Source organism: Taeniopygia guttata, chromosome 31 (assembly GCF_048771995.1).
Source record: "Taeniopygia guttata chromosome 31, bTaeGut7.mat, whole genome shotgun sequence".
NCBI lineage: Eukaryota > Metazoa > Chordata > Aves > Passeriformes > Estrildidae > Taeniopygia > Taeniopygia guttata.
In genome coordinates, this window is record NC_133056.1 from 4,947,226 (window position 1) to 4,963,422 (window position 16,197).

General features: G+C 53.4%; 1 protein-coding gene across 1 annotated transcript; it reads left to right on the top strand.

The window, feature by feature from the left end:
• Positions 1–1,872: 1,872 nt before the first annotated feature.
• Positions 1,873–4,323, top strand: LOC140681075 (uncharacterized). The gene is made up of 5 exons (XM_072920282.1): positions 1,873–2,237; positions 2,598–2,725; positions 2,904–3,073; positions 3,819–3,998; positions 4,237–4,323. Exons 1-5 carry the CDS (start codon positions 2,119–2,121, stop codon positions 4,321–4,323), a joined length of 684 nt encoding a protein of 227 aa, XP_072776383.1. The 5' UTR covers positions 1,873–2,118.
• The last annotated feature ends 11,874 nt before the right edge of the window (positions 4,324–16,197 follow it).

The following is a 16,197-nucleotide window of genomic DNA, read 5'->3' on the forward strand; positions in this document are numbered from 1 at the left end:
TGGAATTGGTTCAGGAAGCTATAGAGACCTGGGGGCGCATGCAGCAATATTTTGATCAAATGGAGGAGAGAAGCCAGAGGATCAGAAGGCACTTCCAGCACATAGACTCTCTGGTAGAAGAAATCAGATGGTGAGTGTTTCCTCCTCCTCCTCCTGCATTCCAGAAACAATCTGCTTGCAGGCCTGGGAGTTCAGAGGTGCCCTGGGTGAAGAAGTCACCTGCCTACCATGTGTAGGCCTCAGTGTGGCTCTCGAGCATCATCCTGTCTGGTTTTTCATGCTCTACTGTGAGTCCCAAGGCTGTCTGGGAGTTGCACAGCCATGTTGGAATAGAACTTCTTGCCCTGCTGCTTCCTCGAGTTCTGTTCTTTGTGCACCCCTGCCCAGCCACTGCTTCTCACTGAGGGAAGGCAAAATCCTGCCTTTCCCATTGCCTCTGGAGGATTTTCTTGGGAGGGAAGGAGCAAGGTCTTCCTTAGCCCACTACCCCCAGCTCCATCCTGGAGTGCTGAAAATGGCATTGCTGACTCTTCAGGCCTCTTGATTCTTCTGACTGAGCCTTGTCTCTGCAGTGACCGTGCAAACTTTGAGATGTCCAGGGAAATGCTGCTGCAGTGCACTGGAATCCCGGAGCCAGGAGCCTTGGGTGTCCATCTGGAGAACACCAAGCAGAGGAAGGAAGCGTCAGCCCAGGCAGAACAGACAGAGCAGCAGGACAGAATGGAGGTTGGTTTGGGAAATGAGACTGGTTTTCCCTTGAAAACTCGTCTTGCCCCTTCTTGTACAGTGAAGGGCTTGGCTATACTCGAGGGAGAAGACCCACTGTTGTAGAGCGAGCTGGAAGTCAAGAGGCAGACATTGGAGGAATGGCAGCTTCAGAGGGATCAGCTGGAGCAAGAGAGGGATGATGTTAGCATGGCTCTGAACACCTTATTGCTAGGCAGCACGTGTGGGAGTGGGAGTTGTGGCAGCCAGATCAAGCCAGATGCTGTTTCTGGCAGTAGAAGACAGGCACACTGCTGTGAACACCTGGCTCAAGATGGCACATGCATTGATTAGCCAGGAATATGCATGTTCATCAGCACAGCGTTGCATGCTTCTGCAAAATGTGTTGCTTTGGGCAGCCACAGAGCCTCAAAAACGGGGAACAGAGAAGGGGAAGGGTCTGGAGCACAGGAGTGACCAGGAGTGGCTGAGGCAGCTGGAGGGGCTCAGCCTGGAGAAAAGGAGACTCAGGGGGTACCTTCTTGCTCTCTAGAGCTCTCTGTTACAGGAAGGTGCAGCCAGGTGAGGGTCAGGCTTTGCTCCCAGGGAACAAGGGTCAGGAGCAGAGGAAACAGCCCCAAGCTGTGCCAGGGGAGGTTTGGATCGGGTGTTACAGGATAGCTGCAAGAGAAGGCTTTGTTTCTGAGGGTCTCTGTCAGACAGTCTCAGTTCTGGGGAATGTGGTAGGTTTGGCAAATGCACAGCAGAGGTTTTGCTTTGGCCACATCAGCCAGATTAACGTCCATCAGTCACTAAATGTCTGCTCAGCACAAAAGCCACTTCCCTGCGAGGCATCCTCTCCTTCCAGAGAGTTGCTTTGATAGGTGAGGAGGTGATGCTGTGATGTGAGTTTTGTCTTTGAAGGGGGAAATCCTGTATATTTTCCCTTGATTCAGCAAGTAAATTTGCTTTGTCAAACCTTCCTGAAATTGTCCATCAAAGAAATAGGTCCAGAGAGAAATTCTGTTTGCAAAGTGGCAAAAGTAGAAGATGCAGTGGTTTTGGGTGACAACACGGAGTTTGGAGGAGGGATGCTTGTTGGGAAGGAGCTGTCTGGTCCCAGGCAGGGCAGCAGGGCCTGACACAGCACTTCCAAGGTAACAGTGCCAGAGGCTTTTGGCAGCCCAGGCTATCAGAGCTGCCCAGGACAGGTGCTGTGAAACTTTGAGCCCAGAGCACAGGTGCTCCTTGTCCTCTGGCTGCCTGCGAGGTGCCACTGGCTGGCTCTGCACAGGGCTCCTGAGGAAGGGCTCGAGCTGTACCTTGTCCCACTTGCAGGTTTCCCAGGAGCAAGAGTCATTGGGCAGGGCTCTGGAGCAGCTGCGCCAGGAATCCTCTGGCCAAGAGCATGAAATGGCTCAGGTGTGCAGAGAGAAGGAGCTGCTGGGCCGTGAGAAGGCTGCCCTTGAGGGCCGACTGGCAGCCACAGAGCGCCACCAACATGACCTTTCCAAGCAGCTGGCAGAGACCAGGTAAAGGCAGGGAGCAAACCCTAGGCAGGACAGGGCTGAAGAGCTGTAATGATAAAGGTGCTAAACACTACACAGGGGTTTGTAGTACTCTCTGTGCTTTTCAGATGTAGATTTGGCTGTTGAGGCCAAGTTGGGCTGGGCTGTCTGTGCTATGCCAGGCCATAGGGAAGGCCTGGGCAGTCACTCTGAGGGCCCGGCTCTGCTGTTGACATGGCACAAATGTGCCTTGTCTGGGCGAGTTTCCACGTCACTCATTTCCCATACTCAGGTGTGAGGATCTTGAGCCACATTGTCCTGGAATAACCGGCTGTGGGAGTCTGGGGCAAGCAACTCATGTCTCTCTGTGTGTGCAACTTGTAGGTCAGCAAAGGAGAGCCTGGAATCCAGGCTGTGTGCTGCTCAGCAGCAGATATCTCAGCTGGAGGTTACCTGGAACCATCTGGAGGCTCAAGTGCTCTCAGTCACACAGACCAAGGAGGTGCTAGAAGGTGAGAATCTCGTGTGCTTTGTTTGTGGTGCTGCCCCTTCCTAGAGCAGCTAAACACCCTGTAAAGCTGCCTCTGTCCACAGGGCTTCTGAGGAGTGGTGGGGTTGGTGGCACTCAAAGGGCCTGAGGTCAGTAAAGTCAGTAGAGACTCTGACTCTTGGTGTTGGTCGTGTTTGCAGGAGAAGTGAAGTGCTTGCAACGTGAGCTGGAAGCAGAGAGAGCTCTCAGGAGGCAGGAAAGGGAGGACACAGCTCAACAGCTCCTGCAGGCAGAGCAGCAGTATCACGAAAGCCTCAGGCTTCAGGGAACTGCTCAGCAGCTGGAAATAAAGAAGCTCCTGCAAGACCTGGTAGGGGACAGTACACTTCTGAATTGTCCAAGCCAGCCCTGTGGGTTGGTTTAGCACAAGCAGAGCCTGAGGGTGTGAAAGGGCAGCAATCCTCTGCCAGAGGCCTCCCGCTGCTGGGCCGGGCAGCAGAACCAGCAGCTCAGACTTGGAAGTGCCTGAAGGCCCCCAGGATGGTGCTGGGACAGTAAATGCAGCCAGAGCTTCAGTGAGGGTGTAAGAGGAGTTCCAGAGCAGGTTGGGCAGTGCCCACCCAAAGCGTGGCAGCCCAGGGCAGGATTGTCCTTGAGTCCCACCTGCCACAGAGCAGATGCCAGCGTGGAGCAGATGCCAGTGTGGAGCAGATGCCAACAGTGCTGCTGGCTGCAGGCGTGGGAACTCGGTTCCTTTCTTGCTGTGCTTCCACAGTGGACAGAGGGATTAACTTTGGGCTGGAAGCAAATGGAACAGGCCCCTTGTCCCTGGTCCTTCAGTCCTTGTGACTGGGGCATCAGAGAGGGGAAGGTGACACCTCCTTTTCTGAATGCTTGGACTCAACGCTTGGGAAGGTCTTTGCCAAGATAAGAGGTTCCACGAGTCTGTGATTGTTGCACCTGCTGAGCTTCCTTTTGAATTCCATGACAGGACACGGTTTCTGGAGTGCTGTTGTCTTTTCCCGTTGGGGGTTGTGGGAGGGATGAAGCTTCACCTGTTTCGGCAAGGAGCTTGCCTGGGACTTCAGCTTGCAAATTTTTCCTCCCCTCCTCAGTCAAGTGAGCGTGAAAGGCACCATGCAGAGATGCAGGAGACGCTGGAGCAATGGGAAAAAGAGAAGGCAGAGAGAGAGCAGGAGCACAAGAAGGTGCTGTTTGAGATGAGGCAGAAAGTTGCCACCCTGCTGGCCCAACAAGAAGAGGAACAAACTAGATTTGAAGATGCCAAACGACAGGTAATGATTGTGAGAGGAGAACTGGTGTGATTTTTTGCAAAGCTGGAGCTGTGGGACATGGCAGGACATGGGGCTGTGTGGAGCCTGCCCTCTGTGTCTTCTACATTGAATTAGGGGAGGTGAAAGCTGAATGGGGCTGTCTTTGGGACCAGGACTGAGCCCTCTCATAGGAAGCCAGGCAGAAACATCAGCTGTCAGCTGAGATTTTTCTGCTGCTCTTGTGCTCTGTTGTTCTAAGATGTACCTCAGGGTACCTTCACTGTTCTCTTTCCGCTCCCCTTTTGGTGTGTACTGGCATGTGTTCGTAGCCAAAGTGAGCTTGTAGATCTTTTCTTATGTGGGAAAGGGGAGGGCGCAACAGGAACACAGACAAGAGAAAAATCTTTTCCAAGACTTGCCTGGAGTATTTCTGAACAGTAACCCAGAGATGTCTTTGTGGCCGTGTTTTAAGTCACTTCCTGGGAAGCTGTGTCTGCCCCGGGGCAGGCAGTAGCCCAGGGGAGCTGCAGCCCAGTGCTGTGAGAGCACATGAGCCCATCAGTCTTTGCCTCTGCCACGGATGTGGCAGGAGAAGTGTGAAGCCCTCTGCTCTTTCCTTCTGTGCAGGTGCTGCTGGAAGAGCAGAAGGAGAAGAGTGCTTTATCAGAGGCACTGCTCCAAACTCAGGGAGAGCTCAGCCAAGCACACCAGCAGGTCCAGCAGCTCAGGCAGGAGCTGAAAGAGCAGCAAGAGAAGGGGCAGGTAAGAGTGAGTAGGCAGGCAACAGAGGGCAGGGCAGTGAGAAGGGCACCAAAGGCAGCTCCTGGGACTGAGGAGGCAAGGGCTGCTTCAGGCCCTGGGAGCACAGAGCCTGGTAAGCTCCAGAGCTCAGCCCCAGGAAGGAAGGTTGCAGTGGAAGCAGAGAGCTGGGTAGAGAAGCAAAAAGAAGCAGCTGAAGCAATGGGATTTTGAGGCAGCACGTAGAACAAGCTGAGCCGGAGGGCAGGTCCCAGGAAGTTGCTCTGCATTTTGTTTTCCAGACCATTGAGGCAAATCTGCAAGCTGAGCTGCAGGCAGCTCGCAGTGAAGTCCAGACAGCGCAGAGGAGGCACGAGGAAGAGCTACAAGGCCTCAAAGAGGAAATGAATCTCCTCCTTGAGCAGAGGGAGGCTTTCCAAAAGCAGGTGAGTGAAACAGCAGTGGCACTGCAGCCGTGCAGGGAGGGGTCTGTGGCCTTCTTGCTTTTCCATGGCAGAGCAGCAGCTGATGGGGTGATCCCTGGGGCTGTCTCAGGCTCTGGGGGCTCCGTGGCAGCTGCTCTTCAGGACGCCCAAAGCTCTGCTGAATCTCAGCTGCTGCTCTGGACAGCAGGGCTAGTCCTCTGGGCTGTTGGCCAGCAAGCATCAGCAAGGATTCCTGCTGGCCTCTTCTTGCTAGCCTTGGTGTGGGAGGTGCTTTTTCAGGTGCCCTTGGTGGTGGGCCACTTGGAGACTGCAACAAGTTGTCCATATCCAGTGTGAATCTGGTGCTCTCAGGACAGGGAGAAATGGAAAGTTGTCCTTTGCCTTTCCTCACAGCCTGTGCTGTGGCTGACAGTGACAAGCTGTGGCTGTAGCCTCTGACTGCTTTGTTCTGTTTGACTGGAGGTGGGAGAGTTGACATCTCAGCTGGCAGCCTCCCGAGAGTCCCAGGAAATGACTGTCCAGAGAGCCCAGCAAGATGTGAGGGAGGCCCAGGAAGAGTCCAGGCAGAAGCAGTTGGAGGTTGAGCACACCCAGAAGATGCTGGAGGAGGCAAAACAACAGAACAAGGAGCTGCAAGTGCATCTGCAGAACTTGGAGAGGGAATGGAGTCGATGGGAAGAAGTGGCTCAGCACAATTCAGAATTGCAGGCTTCTGTGCATACTCTAGAGAAGGAAAAAGCCAGGTAAATGAAAGCCTGTGGGACTCTGCATTGTGGTGAATGGATTCCCTCTTTGCCATCCTTGCACCTGCCAGGGCCTCTGGCAGCATTTCTTAAGTGGCAGATTCTGAACTCTGGGTGCAGACACTTCTCATGGTCTGCATGTGTCATGGTTTGACGCCCCATGAAAATGCAACCTACCAATCAAATGCTGTGAAATGCGATCGAGAGCAGAGCAAAGCAGGCCAAACTTAATAACAAAGGAAAGACTTTATTACACTACTGCTAATAATATAAAGGGGAAGAAAAAGAAAAAAAACCACACAAACTTCAAAATGAAAACCTTCCAAAACACTCCTCCTCCCACCACCCAACTCCAACCAACCACAGCGAGACCCATTTAGATCCTTAATCCAGTTTTCACCCTTCAATATAATCAATACTGAATCCATCGGGGAAGAGAGGAGTCCCCCTTGCACCACAGACCCCTAGGAAACACAGCTGCCACCTCTTGTGTTTCCACGTCACACGTGGCACTGCCCAGACCCACCGGCCAGTGCGACACTCTCCTCTCCATGTCACAGTGCTCTCACCACCGTGCATGGACAGAGACTGCTTATAGGGCCCCTTTAAGGATGCTTTGCCAAGGACCACCAGGAACAACAGTCCAGTATCGCATTTCGGGACTAGAGTCCCCCCCATTTTCCCCTGGGGCCGAGGGTCCAGAGTCAGAGATCACCTTCTCGTCTTCTCTGAAGACGGAGGGCATCCTCACACCCTCCTCAGCTCTCTCTGTCCATTCCAGAACTGGTAGTTGCTGAAGAAGGTCTCTTGGCTCACCAGTGCATCCCCCTAAAATGCAGTCCCTCTTGAAAGAAGGAGTGGTTCAGTCTATGGTAAACAAGCAGAGTCCAGCCAAAAGGCACTCCATCATCTCCCCCCAACCTTCTTCTCTGAACATCTGAGGTCCCAGGCTGTCTCTCTTTCCTTCAAATTGAGGAGGAGTAATATTTCATAAAGCCTTCATTTCCCAGGAAAGGGTTAAAATTCCTGGACTCCCCGGATGGCTGAAATCTCAGCCCAGGACTCCTTCTCCTGTCTCCCACGCTGGGCATCTTCCCCCCCTTCTCCTTCTCCTCTGTCGGCAAACTCCCAGGTGTCTGCTGGCTCTCTATCTCTTTTCCCTCTAGCTTAGGGGAGGGGGAACAAAGACATCCCAGATGTTCTCCACCCTTCCGTCCGCAGGAGCTGGCCCAGCTCGGTTCCGATCCTTCACCCCCTGGCCTACCTCTGCAGGCCGCATGGCTCCCCTCCCCCAGCCAGCCTGGGCTGGGGAGAGGTCCGTACCTTGCGATGACCGGAACCAAAGGAGAGTGAGTCCTCCTGGGAATTCCGCCTTTAACCCCTCTGTGTTCTCAGAGGCGTGTCCACCTTCAATTGGTCACCCCAAGTGTCAGTATCCAAACCTGACCCCTGACTGTGACCTCTTCCTTCCAAAAAAAAAATTCTCTTCCCGTGTCAAACCATGAGAGGATGTTGTCTTTCATTTTCTTTCCTTTTAAGCCTTCAGCTAGAGTTTTTCTGCAGTCAAAGTCTTTTGGGGTAGTCCTTTGCCTCTAGGGGGTATTGTGTTGTTAGGTGGGTGTGTTGAAGCTGCCCGAGCTGCATTGTAAGGAGCTGGATCCATCCATCAGCCCCACCTTGGGTCTTGTACCTTGAAGCCTTTGGGATGTGGATCAGCCTGGCTTCTGATGCTCTTTCTGGGCAGAACCATCTTAAGGCCCTGCTTGCTGATCTAGGCCAGATTGCCCTCAGAGGCAGCCCAGAAACAAGAATGCCTCTGTGGCATCGTTCCTCATAAAATGTGTCCTGGGGCCTGGAGGGGGTCAAGCAGGCTCCCTGCCACCCTGCACAGTCACAGGCATTACTGACTGTGCAAAGAATGCAGAAACAGGACCAGGGGATGGGGGGCTCCTCCAGCTGATCGAGTCCTGCCAGTCTTCAGTGCCACAGGATTCTTCTTCCAAACCAAAGACAAAGGAGAGGCAGGGCACTCCTGCTTGCCTGGAGCCTTCTGCATCTGCCATCAGGTTTTGCTCCAAGCCTTGGCTGCCACTTGGGCCTCTGTTTCTCCAGCTGAAAGTAGGATGGGTGCTGGTAAACCTTAGGGAACTCGCCAGAGATCCCCTGGCTGTAGGCTGCTGCTCCTCCTACCGGGACGTAGAAGATTGGGGAAGGAAATGTCTCTTCCATGTTGACCAAACCTCCCTGCCTTGGAGCCTGGTTAGTCAGAAGAAAATTGTTCCTCTCCTCTAAAGTCTTCATTGCAAGACTTCATTAGCTTTGTATTCACATTCCCATCTCAAAAAGAAGGTAGGGCATGTAGGCAGGACTCCCTGTTCTTTCAGGAGCAAAAGCAGAGTCGGCACATGTTGGGCTGTGACTGCAGGGGGAACAAACAGCCAAGTTGTTTAGACAAACCTCATCAGACAGAGGAGTTTTTCCCTGAGGTGCTGCAAGTCCTAAGAGCTTATAGAATGTGATATCATATAGTAATGAGTTGCTTGCTTCCCTTCTAGGCTGCTTGTGTCTCTGGAGGAGAAGAACCAGTGCTTCCGAAAACTGGAAGAACAGAACCTGGTGCTGAAAAATCGTGTGTCTCGCTTATTTTCTGCTCTTAAGCAGGCAGAGCAGCTCTGTTCTGAGCACAGGAGACAAATGCAGGAGCTCAACACCCAGGTAAGCTGTGCAGTGGCATTCTCTTCTCCAGGGACAATCAGCAGCACCTTTGGCTTGGAGGCCCCAACCTCTTTCCCCTCCCGGCAGCATCCACAGCTGCCGTGTTCTGCCCGGGGCTGCTGCGGCACCCTGAGGCCCAGGCTGGATCTGGTGTCTGCTGCCGAAGTTTTGCACCGTTCTCTCCCGGCTCCCAGCAGGACATCTGGGAGAGGAAGCAGCAGCAGCCTCCTCTGGAGCTTCTCCGTCCCTCTGTTAGCAGTGTTGTCCCAGACAGAGTTGGTGCCTGTGCCAGCACTGAGCAATGTGGGGACACAGAGGTGGCTGTGGCAGGCTGGGCAGGGCACTTCCAGCACAGCCATCTCAGCTGCTGTTCAGAGCTGCAGCCTCAAGGATGCCCATTGCCTCCCTTTCCCTCTTTTCTCTACATTTGTCTCCATTGGAACCCTTGCTTCTGTGCCTTCTGGTTTTGGCATGGTTTTTGCCTGAAATAATTTCTCCTTTGTTCCTCTCCCTACTGTGCACTCTGCGGCCTCAGGAGCAGCCCTGTCCCTGAGGCTCTGTGCATCCTTCTTCCAGATGCAGGCCATGCTGCTGGCAGAGATAGAGAAGACAGCTCAGCAGGCAACTGAAGAGAAGCAGCTGCTGGAAACTGAGGTGTCTGAGCTGCGTGTGAGGCTCCAGAGCTCTGAGGAAAGAGCAGAGGCCATGGCCACACAGTGTAAGGCCATGGAGCTGGGGCTGAGGAAGACACAGGCTCAGAGGGACAATCTCAGAGCCTACAATCAGGAGCTGCTGAAACAGCTGGAGCACATTGAGCAAGGTACAGCTTCTCCTCCCCCAGCCACTGCCCCACCCTGTCCCACCTGCAAGGATCTTGCTGATGCCTTGCAGAGGAAAAGTGCCCAGAGATGGCAAAGGGGAAAAACAGCCAGCAGGAAATTTATCCATCCAAGTGCCAGTGAAAGCTTTTTTCTTGAGAAAGATGCTGTGGCTTGCAGAGCCATCTGGCTGTGCTAGGGCTGATCCTGGGCTGGAGCCTTTCAGGTGCTGTGTCTCTGTTAAGGAGCTGCAGCTGGATGCCTCAGCTTGATTCCCCCAAATTCCAGGCCCTGCCAGAGCCTCCAGGCCATTGGCCTCTCTGAGCAGGGCTGCACAGACATCCCCTCTCCTTTGTCCCTCTTGGATTGCTCCCTCTGCACAAGACCAAGAGCAAACATACTTTCCTATCCCTCTGAACCTTGCCCCTTTCCTTCCTGCTTTTTTCTCTGCCTGGAAGTTTCCTTCATTTCTGTCAGCTTTGGAGCCCTTGTGTGCTCAGGGCCTGGCAAACACCGGCAGGCAGAGAAGACAGTGCTGTTGTCTCTGCAGGATGCACATCAGTGTGTCTTTGCTTTGCTTGTCCCCTTCTCCTTCTCCTTCCCTTCTCTGCTGCAGTTTGGTGGAAGACACAACTCAAGTACCTTTCTCGAGAAAGTGCCCTGGAGAAAGAGGCCACTGAAAGACAGGAAGAGGCTGTGACTCTTCGTCAGGAGGTGGCATCTCTGAAGAGGAAATTGGAGAACCTGGAGAAGGAAAGGAAGGATGTGCTGGTGAGATTGGCAGATGCCACAGAGGGCCAATTCCTAGCTATGTCTGGACCTTGTGGTGATAGTTCTAAGGAGCAGACTTTTTCAGTTAAACTTTTCTAACTGCATTCTTCTGAATAAGGAGGAGATGTTGTAGTCATGCCAAAGGCAGGTAATGCTGAAGCTGCTGATTTTCCTCCATGCTGGGCTTCTGTGCCCTAGAAGCTTTAGTTCTCAATCTCCACACTCTCTCTATGGCCATGGCATGGTTTGGGGAATTCCTTGTGTCCAAACCCATGTTCACATTTCTAAATATCTGAAAGGGAAGGTGAGAAAACCAAGACTGCTGTTAATAGAAAGGTGTTTGGCCTTGGCCATCTGAGAGCAGCCAGTGGGGAGAGAAGAGAGGAAAGCCGAGTGCTGATCCACACCAGGACGTGTGCCTGCAAGGGGAGAACTCGTCCTGAGTGGCAGCAGAGAATGACAGACTGATCTGGCCATTGCTGCTCCAAGAGAGGGCAGTGGGGCTCTTGAGGATGGGGCCATGGAAGCTCTACACAGGAGAGGTGGAACAGCACTCCTGGCAGACCAGCCCCAGGGAAGGAAATGCTGGGGGTGTTTGCTCTTGCCTTCCTCCCTGATGGAGAGCATGTCCTCGTGGCACTGCCTAAATCCTGCTTAGCATGGACTTGAAATCGTGGCTGCAGTTCTGGCAGCTCCTGCCCAAAGGAGCGCTGGAGTGGAGCTGCAAGAGGTCGGGGAAGGGCGGAAAGGAAGCTGGGACAGGCTGAGCGAGCTGGGCAAGAGCAGCATCAAGGGGGGAAGCAGCAAAGGTCTGCAGCATGCCGAGGGGCAGAGAGAGAGGGGCAGCCTGTGCCTGCCCCTGCAGCAGGGGTCCAGATCTGGTCTGAAAAGCAAACCGAGAGAGGGAGAGAGTGACCCTTTTTCTCCCTGTTTTGGCAGCATGAACGGGAATTGAACCAGCAGCAAATGAGAGATGTGAAAAGGAAGAATGAAATGTGTGCACCTGAGATGAGAAATCATAAAGAAAATACTCAAGAATTGGAAGTGGAGAGGGAAGACATGCAGGAAGAGTTGGAGCACGGGGCTACTGCTTTGAAGAAAGGGAGGGAGTACACTCAAGTACTGACTGCTGCCCTGAACAAGAGTGAAATTGCCCAAGGGTCTCTGAAGAAGCACTTGGACATCCTGAAGGGAGAGTCTGGTATCCAGGGAGGCACTGGCATTGACCTTCAGTCCACTCCAGAGTCCCTGAGCTATTCCAGTGCTTCTTCCCATGAAGAGGTGGGTCTCTATCCCTGTCAGTCCAGGGCTGCGTGGGTAAAGCAGCCCGGGCTGCAGCAGGCAGCCTTGTCTGTCTGCCTGGCTCCAGCCAGAGACCACTGACTGCCAGATTGTTTCCTGGCTCGCCCAGAATGACTGATCCAGCTCTGGAGCTTGCTGTTCAAATCAGCTCCAGGCCATAAGCAGGGCATGGGGAGCTGCTTCTCCTGTGCCCATGCAACACATGGGGGTTTGGATTTGGTGTGGGAAGAAATGGAGCAGGTGAGCAGAGGAATGGGCAAAACTGAGCAGAGGTTTGGAGCAAGGGCTGAAAAGCAGCTACACTCCTGGTGCTCAGAGTAATTGGTATTGGCACTTGTGGAAGATGCAGTGTTTTTGGGTGACAACACGGAGGTTGGAGGAGGGATGTGTGTTGGGAAGGAGCTGTCTGGTCCCAGGCAGGGCAGCAGGGCCTGACACAGCACTTCCAAGGTAACAGTGCCAGAGGCTTTTGGCAGCCCAGGCTATCAGAGCTGCCCAGGACAGGTGCTGTGAAACTTTGAGCCCAGAGCACAGGTGCTCCGTGTCCTCTGGCTGCCTGCGAGGTGCCACTGGCTGGCTCTGCACAGGGCTCCTGAGGAAGGGCTCGAGCTGTACCTTGTCCCACTTGCAGCTCTCCCAGGAGCAAGATTCGTCCAGCTGGTCTCTGGAGCAGCTGAGCCAGGACTCCTCTGAGGAATCCTTTGGCCAAGGGCACGCACTGGCCCAGGTGTGCCGAGAGGAGGAGCTGCTGGCCCAGAAGGCTGACCTTGAGGGCCGACTGGCAGCCACGGAGTGGCTCCGACAAGACCTTTCCAGGCAGCTGGCAGAGACCAGGTAAGGGCAGGCAGCAGAGCTTTTTCAGATGCTTTTACAGTCCATGGACACAATATGGAAGCGTCTAAAGAACAAGAATATGCCACAATGTGAAGGTTATTCTGACACCTAAAGCCAGCAAAGCTCTCTCGAGCCTTGGGCTCCTGTTTGTGCCGCTGAGCACACTCCTGTGGGAAGCCCAGAGCAATCCACCCAGCCCTGAGCTGAGTAGTACTTAAACCATGCAGATGCTGAGTGAAACCACAAGTTTCTCTGGGGTTTGGTTCCTTGTTCTGGGCATTGAACACCCCTCGTTCCTTACCAAGTAGCTTGATATGATCCTGATGGTCAGGACTGAAGCTTCGCCTTCAGCATTCCAGGCTCTTTCCTTGGCACGTTGGGAGTAGCAGGCTGCCATTCAGGGGGAAGCCAGAGGCTCCTGCTGAAAACCCTGGGGGCTTTCAGCTTCCAAGCACACGCTTGAGAAATGTGGGACAGGCCCTAGAGCTGGTTAGAGCGCAGCAGGGAAAGCTCTTTGGAATTCTCAACAGCCTGGCTGATTGTTGATGGGCACCCAGCTGCCAAACCTGCCAAGGTCCCTTTGGATGGTCCCTCTCACTCTGTAAAGAAGGACAAGTCCCTTGGGCTACTGCCTGCTTGGCCAGCAACACTAAAATAAAGGTGGCAAGTCTGCTCCATGACCTTGCAAGAGTTTAAACTGCAGTCCCTGCATTCAGGTGCTTGTTGTTCAGACAAAAGGGTGTTGTGATTTTTTACAAGTGCTGCTATGACCATGAGAATTTACTGTGCCATGCAAAGTCATTCTGAAGTCTCCTAAATACAGGGTGTGTGGAAGATGATGTACCTTTGTGTCCATTATCAAAAGCATTAAAAAGTCAGCAGTCAGCCAGGACAAGAGTGTGTTGTGTCCCCCTGCAGAGCAGCTTGGAAGTGCTGATGAGAGGAGGGCTGTGAGCAGGGGCTGGGCTTTTGCTCGTCGCTCCAGCCTGTTTGGACACAGCTACCCCGTGTCCTAGGTCAGGATCAGCAACTGAAGGTTTGGCTGTTGAGGCCAAGTTGGGCTGGGCTGTCTGTGCTATGCCAGGCCATAGGGAAGGCCTGGGCAGTCACTCTGAGGGCCCGGCTCTGCTGTTGACATGGCACAAATGTGCCTTGTCTGGGCGAGTTTCCACGTCACTCATTTCCCATACTCAGGTGTGAGGATCTTGAGCCTCATTGTCCTGGAATAAACGGCTGTGGGAGTCTGGGGCAAGCAACTCATGTCTCTCTGTGTGTGCAACTTGTAGGTCAGCAAAGGAGAGCCTGGAATCCAGGCTGTGTGCTGCTCAGCAGCAGATATCTCAGCTGGAGGTGACCAGGGAACATCTGAAGGCAGAGCTGCAAGCTGAGCTGCAGGCAGCTCGCAGTGAAGTCCAGACAGCGCAGAGGAGGCACGAGGAAGAGCTACAAGGCCTCAAAGAGGAAATGAATCTCCTCCTTGAGCAGAGGGAGGCTTTCCAAAAGCAGGTGAGTGAAACAGCAGTGGCACTGCAGCCGTGCAGGGAGGGGTCTGTGGCCTTCTTGCTTTTCCATGGCAGAGCAGCAGCTGATGGGGTGATCCCTGGGGCTGTCTCAGGCTCTGGGGGCTCCGTGGCAGCTGCTCTTCAGGACGCCCAAAGCTCTGCTGAATCTCAGCTGCTGCTCTGGACAGCAGGGCTAGTCCTCTGGGCTGTTGGCCAGCAAGCATCAGCAAGGATTCCTGCTGGCCTCTCCTTGCTAGCCTTGGTGTGGGAGGTGCTTTTTCAGGTGCCCTTGGTGGTGGGCCACTTGGAGACTGCAACAAGTTGTCCATATCCAGTGTGAATCTGGTGCTCTCAGGACAGGGAGAAATGGAAAGTTGTCCTTTGCCTTTCCTCACAGCCTGTGCTGTGGCTGACAGTGACAAGCTGTGGCTGTAGCCTCTGACTGCTTTGTTCTGTTTGACTGGAGGTGGGAGAGTTGACATCTCAGCTGGCAGCCTCCCGAGAGTCCCAGGAAATGACTGTCCAGAGAGCCCAGCAAGATGTGAGGGAGGCCCAGGAAGAGTCCAGGCAGAAGCAGTTGGAGGTTGAGCACACCCAGAAGATGCTGGAGGAGGCAAAACAACAGAACAAGGAGCTGCAAGTGCATCTGCAGAACTTGGAGAGGGAATGGAGTCGATGGGAAGAAGTGGCTCAGCACAATTCAGAATTGCAGGCTTCTGTGCATACTCTAGAGAAGGAAAAAGCCAGGTAAATGAAAGCCTGTGGGACTCTGCATTGTGGTGAATGGATTCCCTCTTTGCCATCCTTGCACCTGCCAGGGCCTCTGGCAGCATTTCTTAAGTGGCAGATTCTGAACTCTGGGTGCAGACACTTCTCATGGTCTGCATGTGTCATGGTTTGACGCCCCATGAAAATGCAACCTACCAATCAAATGCTGTGAAATGCGATTGAGAGCAGAGCAAAGCAGGCCAAACTTAATAACAAAGGAAAGACTTTATTACACTACTGCTAATAATATAAAGGGGAAGAAAAAGAAAAAAAACCACACAAACTTCAAAATGAAAACCTTCCAAAACACTCCTCCTCCCACCACCCAACTCCAACCAACCACAGCGAGACCCATTTAGATCCTTAATCCAGTTTTCACCCTTCAATATAATCAATACTGAATCCATCGGGGAAGAGAGGAGTCCCCCTTGCACCACAGACCCCCAGGAAACACAGCTGCCACCTCTTGTGTTTCCATGTCACACGTGGCACTGCCCAGACCCACCGGCCAGTGCGACACTCCCCGTGCATGGACAGAGACTGCTTATAGGGCCCCTTTAAGGATGCTTTGCCAAGGACCACCAGGAACAACAGTCCAGTATCGCATTTCGGGACTAGAGTCCCCCCCATTTTCCCCTGGGGCCGAGGGTCCAAGGTCAGAGATCGCCTTCTGTTCTTCTCTGAAGACGGAGGGCATCCTCACACCCTCCTCAGCTCTCTCTGTCCATTCCAGAACTGGTAGTTGCTGAAGAAGGTCTCTTGGCTCACCAGTGCATCCCCCTAAAATGCAGTCCCTCTTGAAAGAAGGAGTGGTTCAGTCTATGGTAAACAAGCAGAGTCCAGCCAAAAGGCACTCCATCATCTCCCCCCAACCTTCTTCTCTGAACATCTGAGGTCCCAGGCTGTCTCTCTTTCCTTCAAATTGAGGAGTTGTAATATTTCATAAAGCCTTCATTTCCCAGGAAAGGGTTAAAATTCCTGGACTCCCCGGATGGCTGAAATCTCAGCCCAGGACTCCTTCTCCTGTCTCCCACGCTGGGCATCTTCCCCCCCTTCTCCTTCTCCTCTGTCGGCAAACTCCCAGGTGTCTGCTGGCTCTCTATCTCTTTTCCCTCTAGCTTAGGGGAGGGGGAACAAAGACATCCCAGATGTTCTCCACCCTTCCGTCCGCAGGAGCTGGCCCAGCTCGGTTCCGATCCTTCACCCCCTGGCCTACCTCTGCAGGCCGCATGGCTCCCCTCCCCCAGCCAGCCTGGGCTGGGGAGAGGTCCGTACCTTGCGATGACCGGAACCAAAGGAGAGTGAGTCCTCCTGGGAATTCCGCCTTTAACCCCTCTGTGTTCTCAGAGGCGTGTCCACCTTCAATTGGTCACCCCAAGTGTCAGTATCCAAACCTGACCCCTGACTGTGACCTCTTCCTTCCAAAAAAAAAATTCTCTTCCCGTGTCAAACCATGAGAGGATGTTGTCTTTCATTTTCTTTCCTTTTAAGCCTTCAGCTAGAGTTTTTCTGCAGTCAAAGTCTTTTGGGGTAGTCCTTTGCCTCTAGGGGGTATTGTGTTGTTAGGTGGGTGTGTTGAAGCT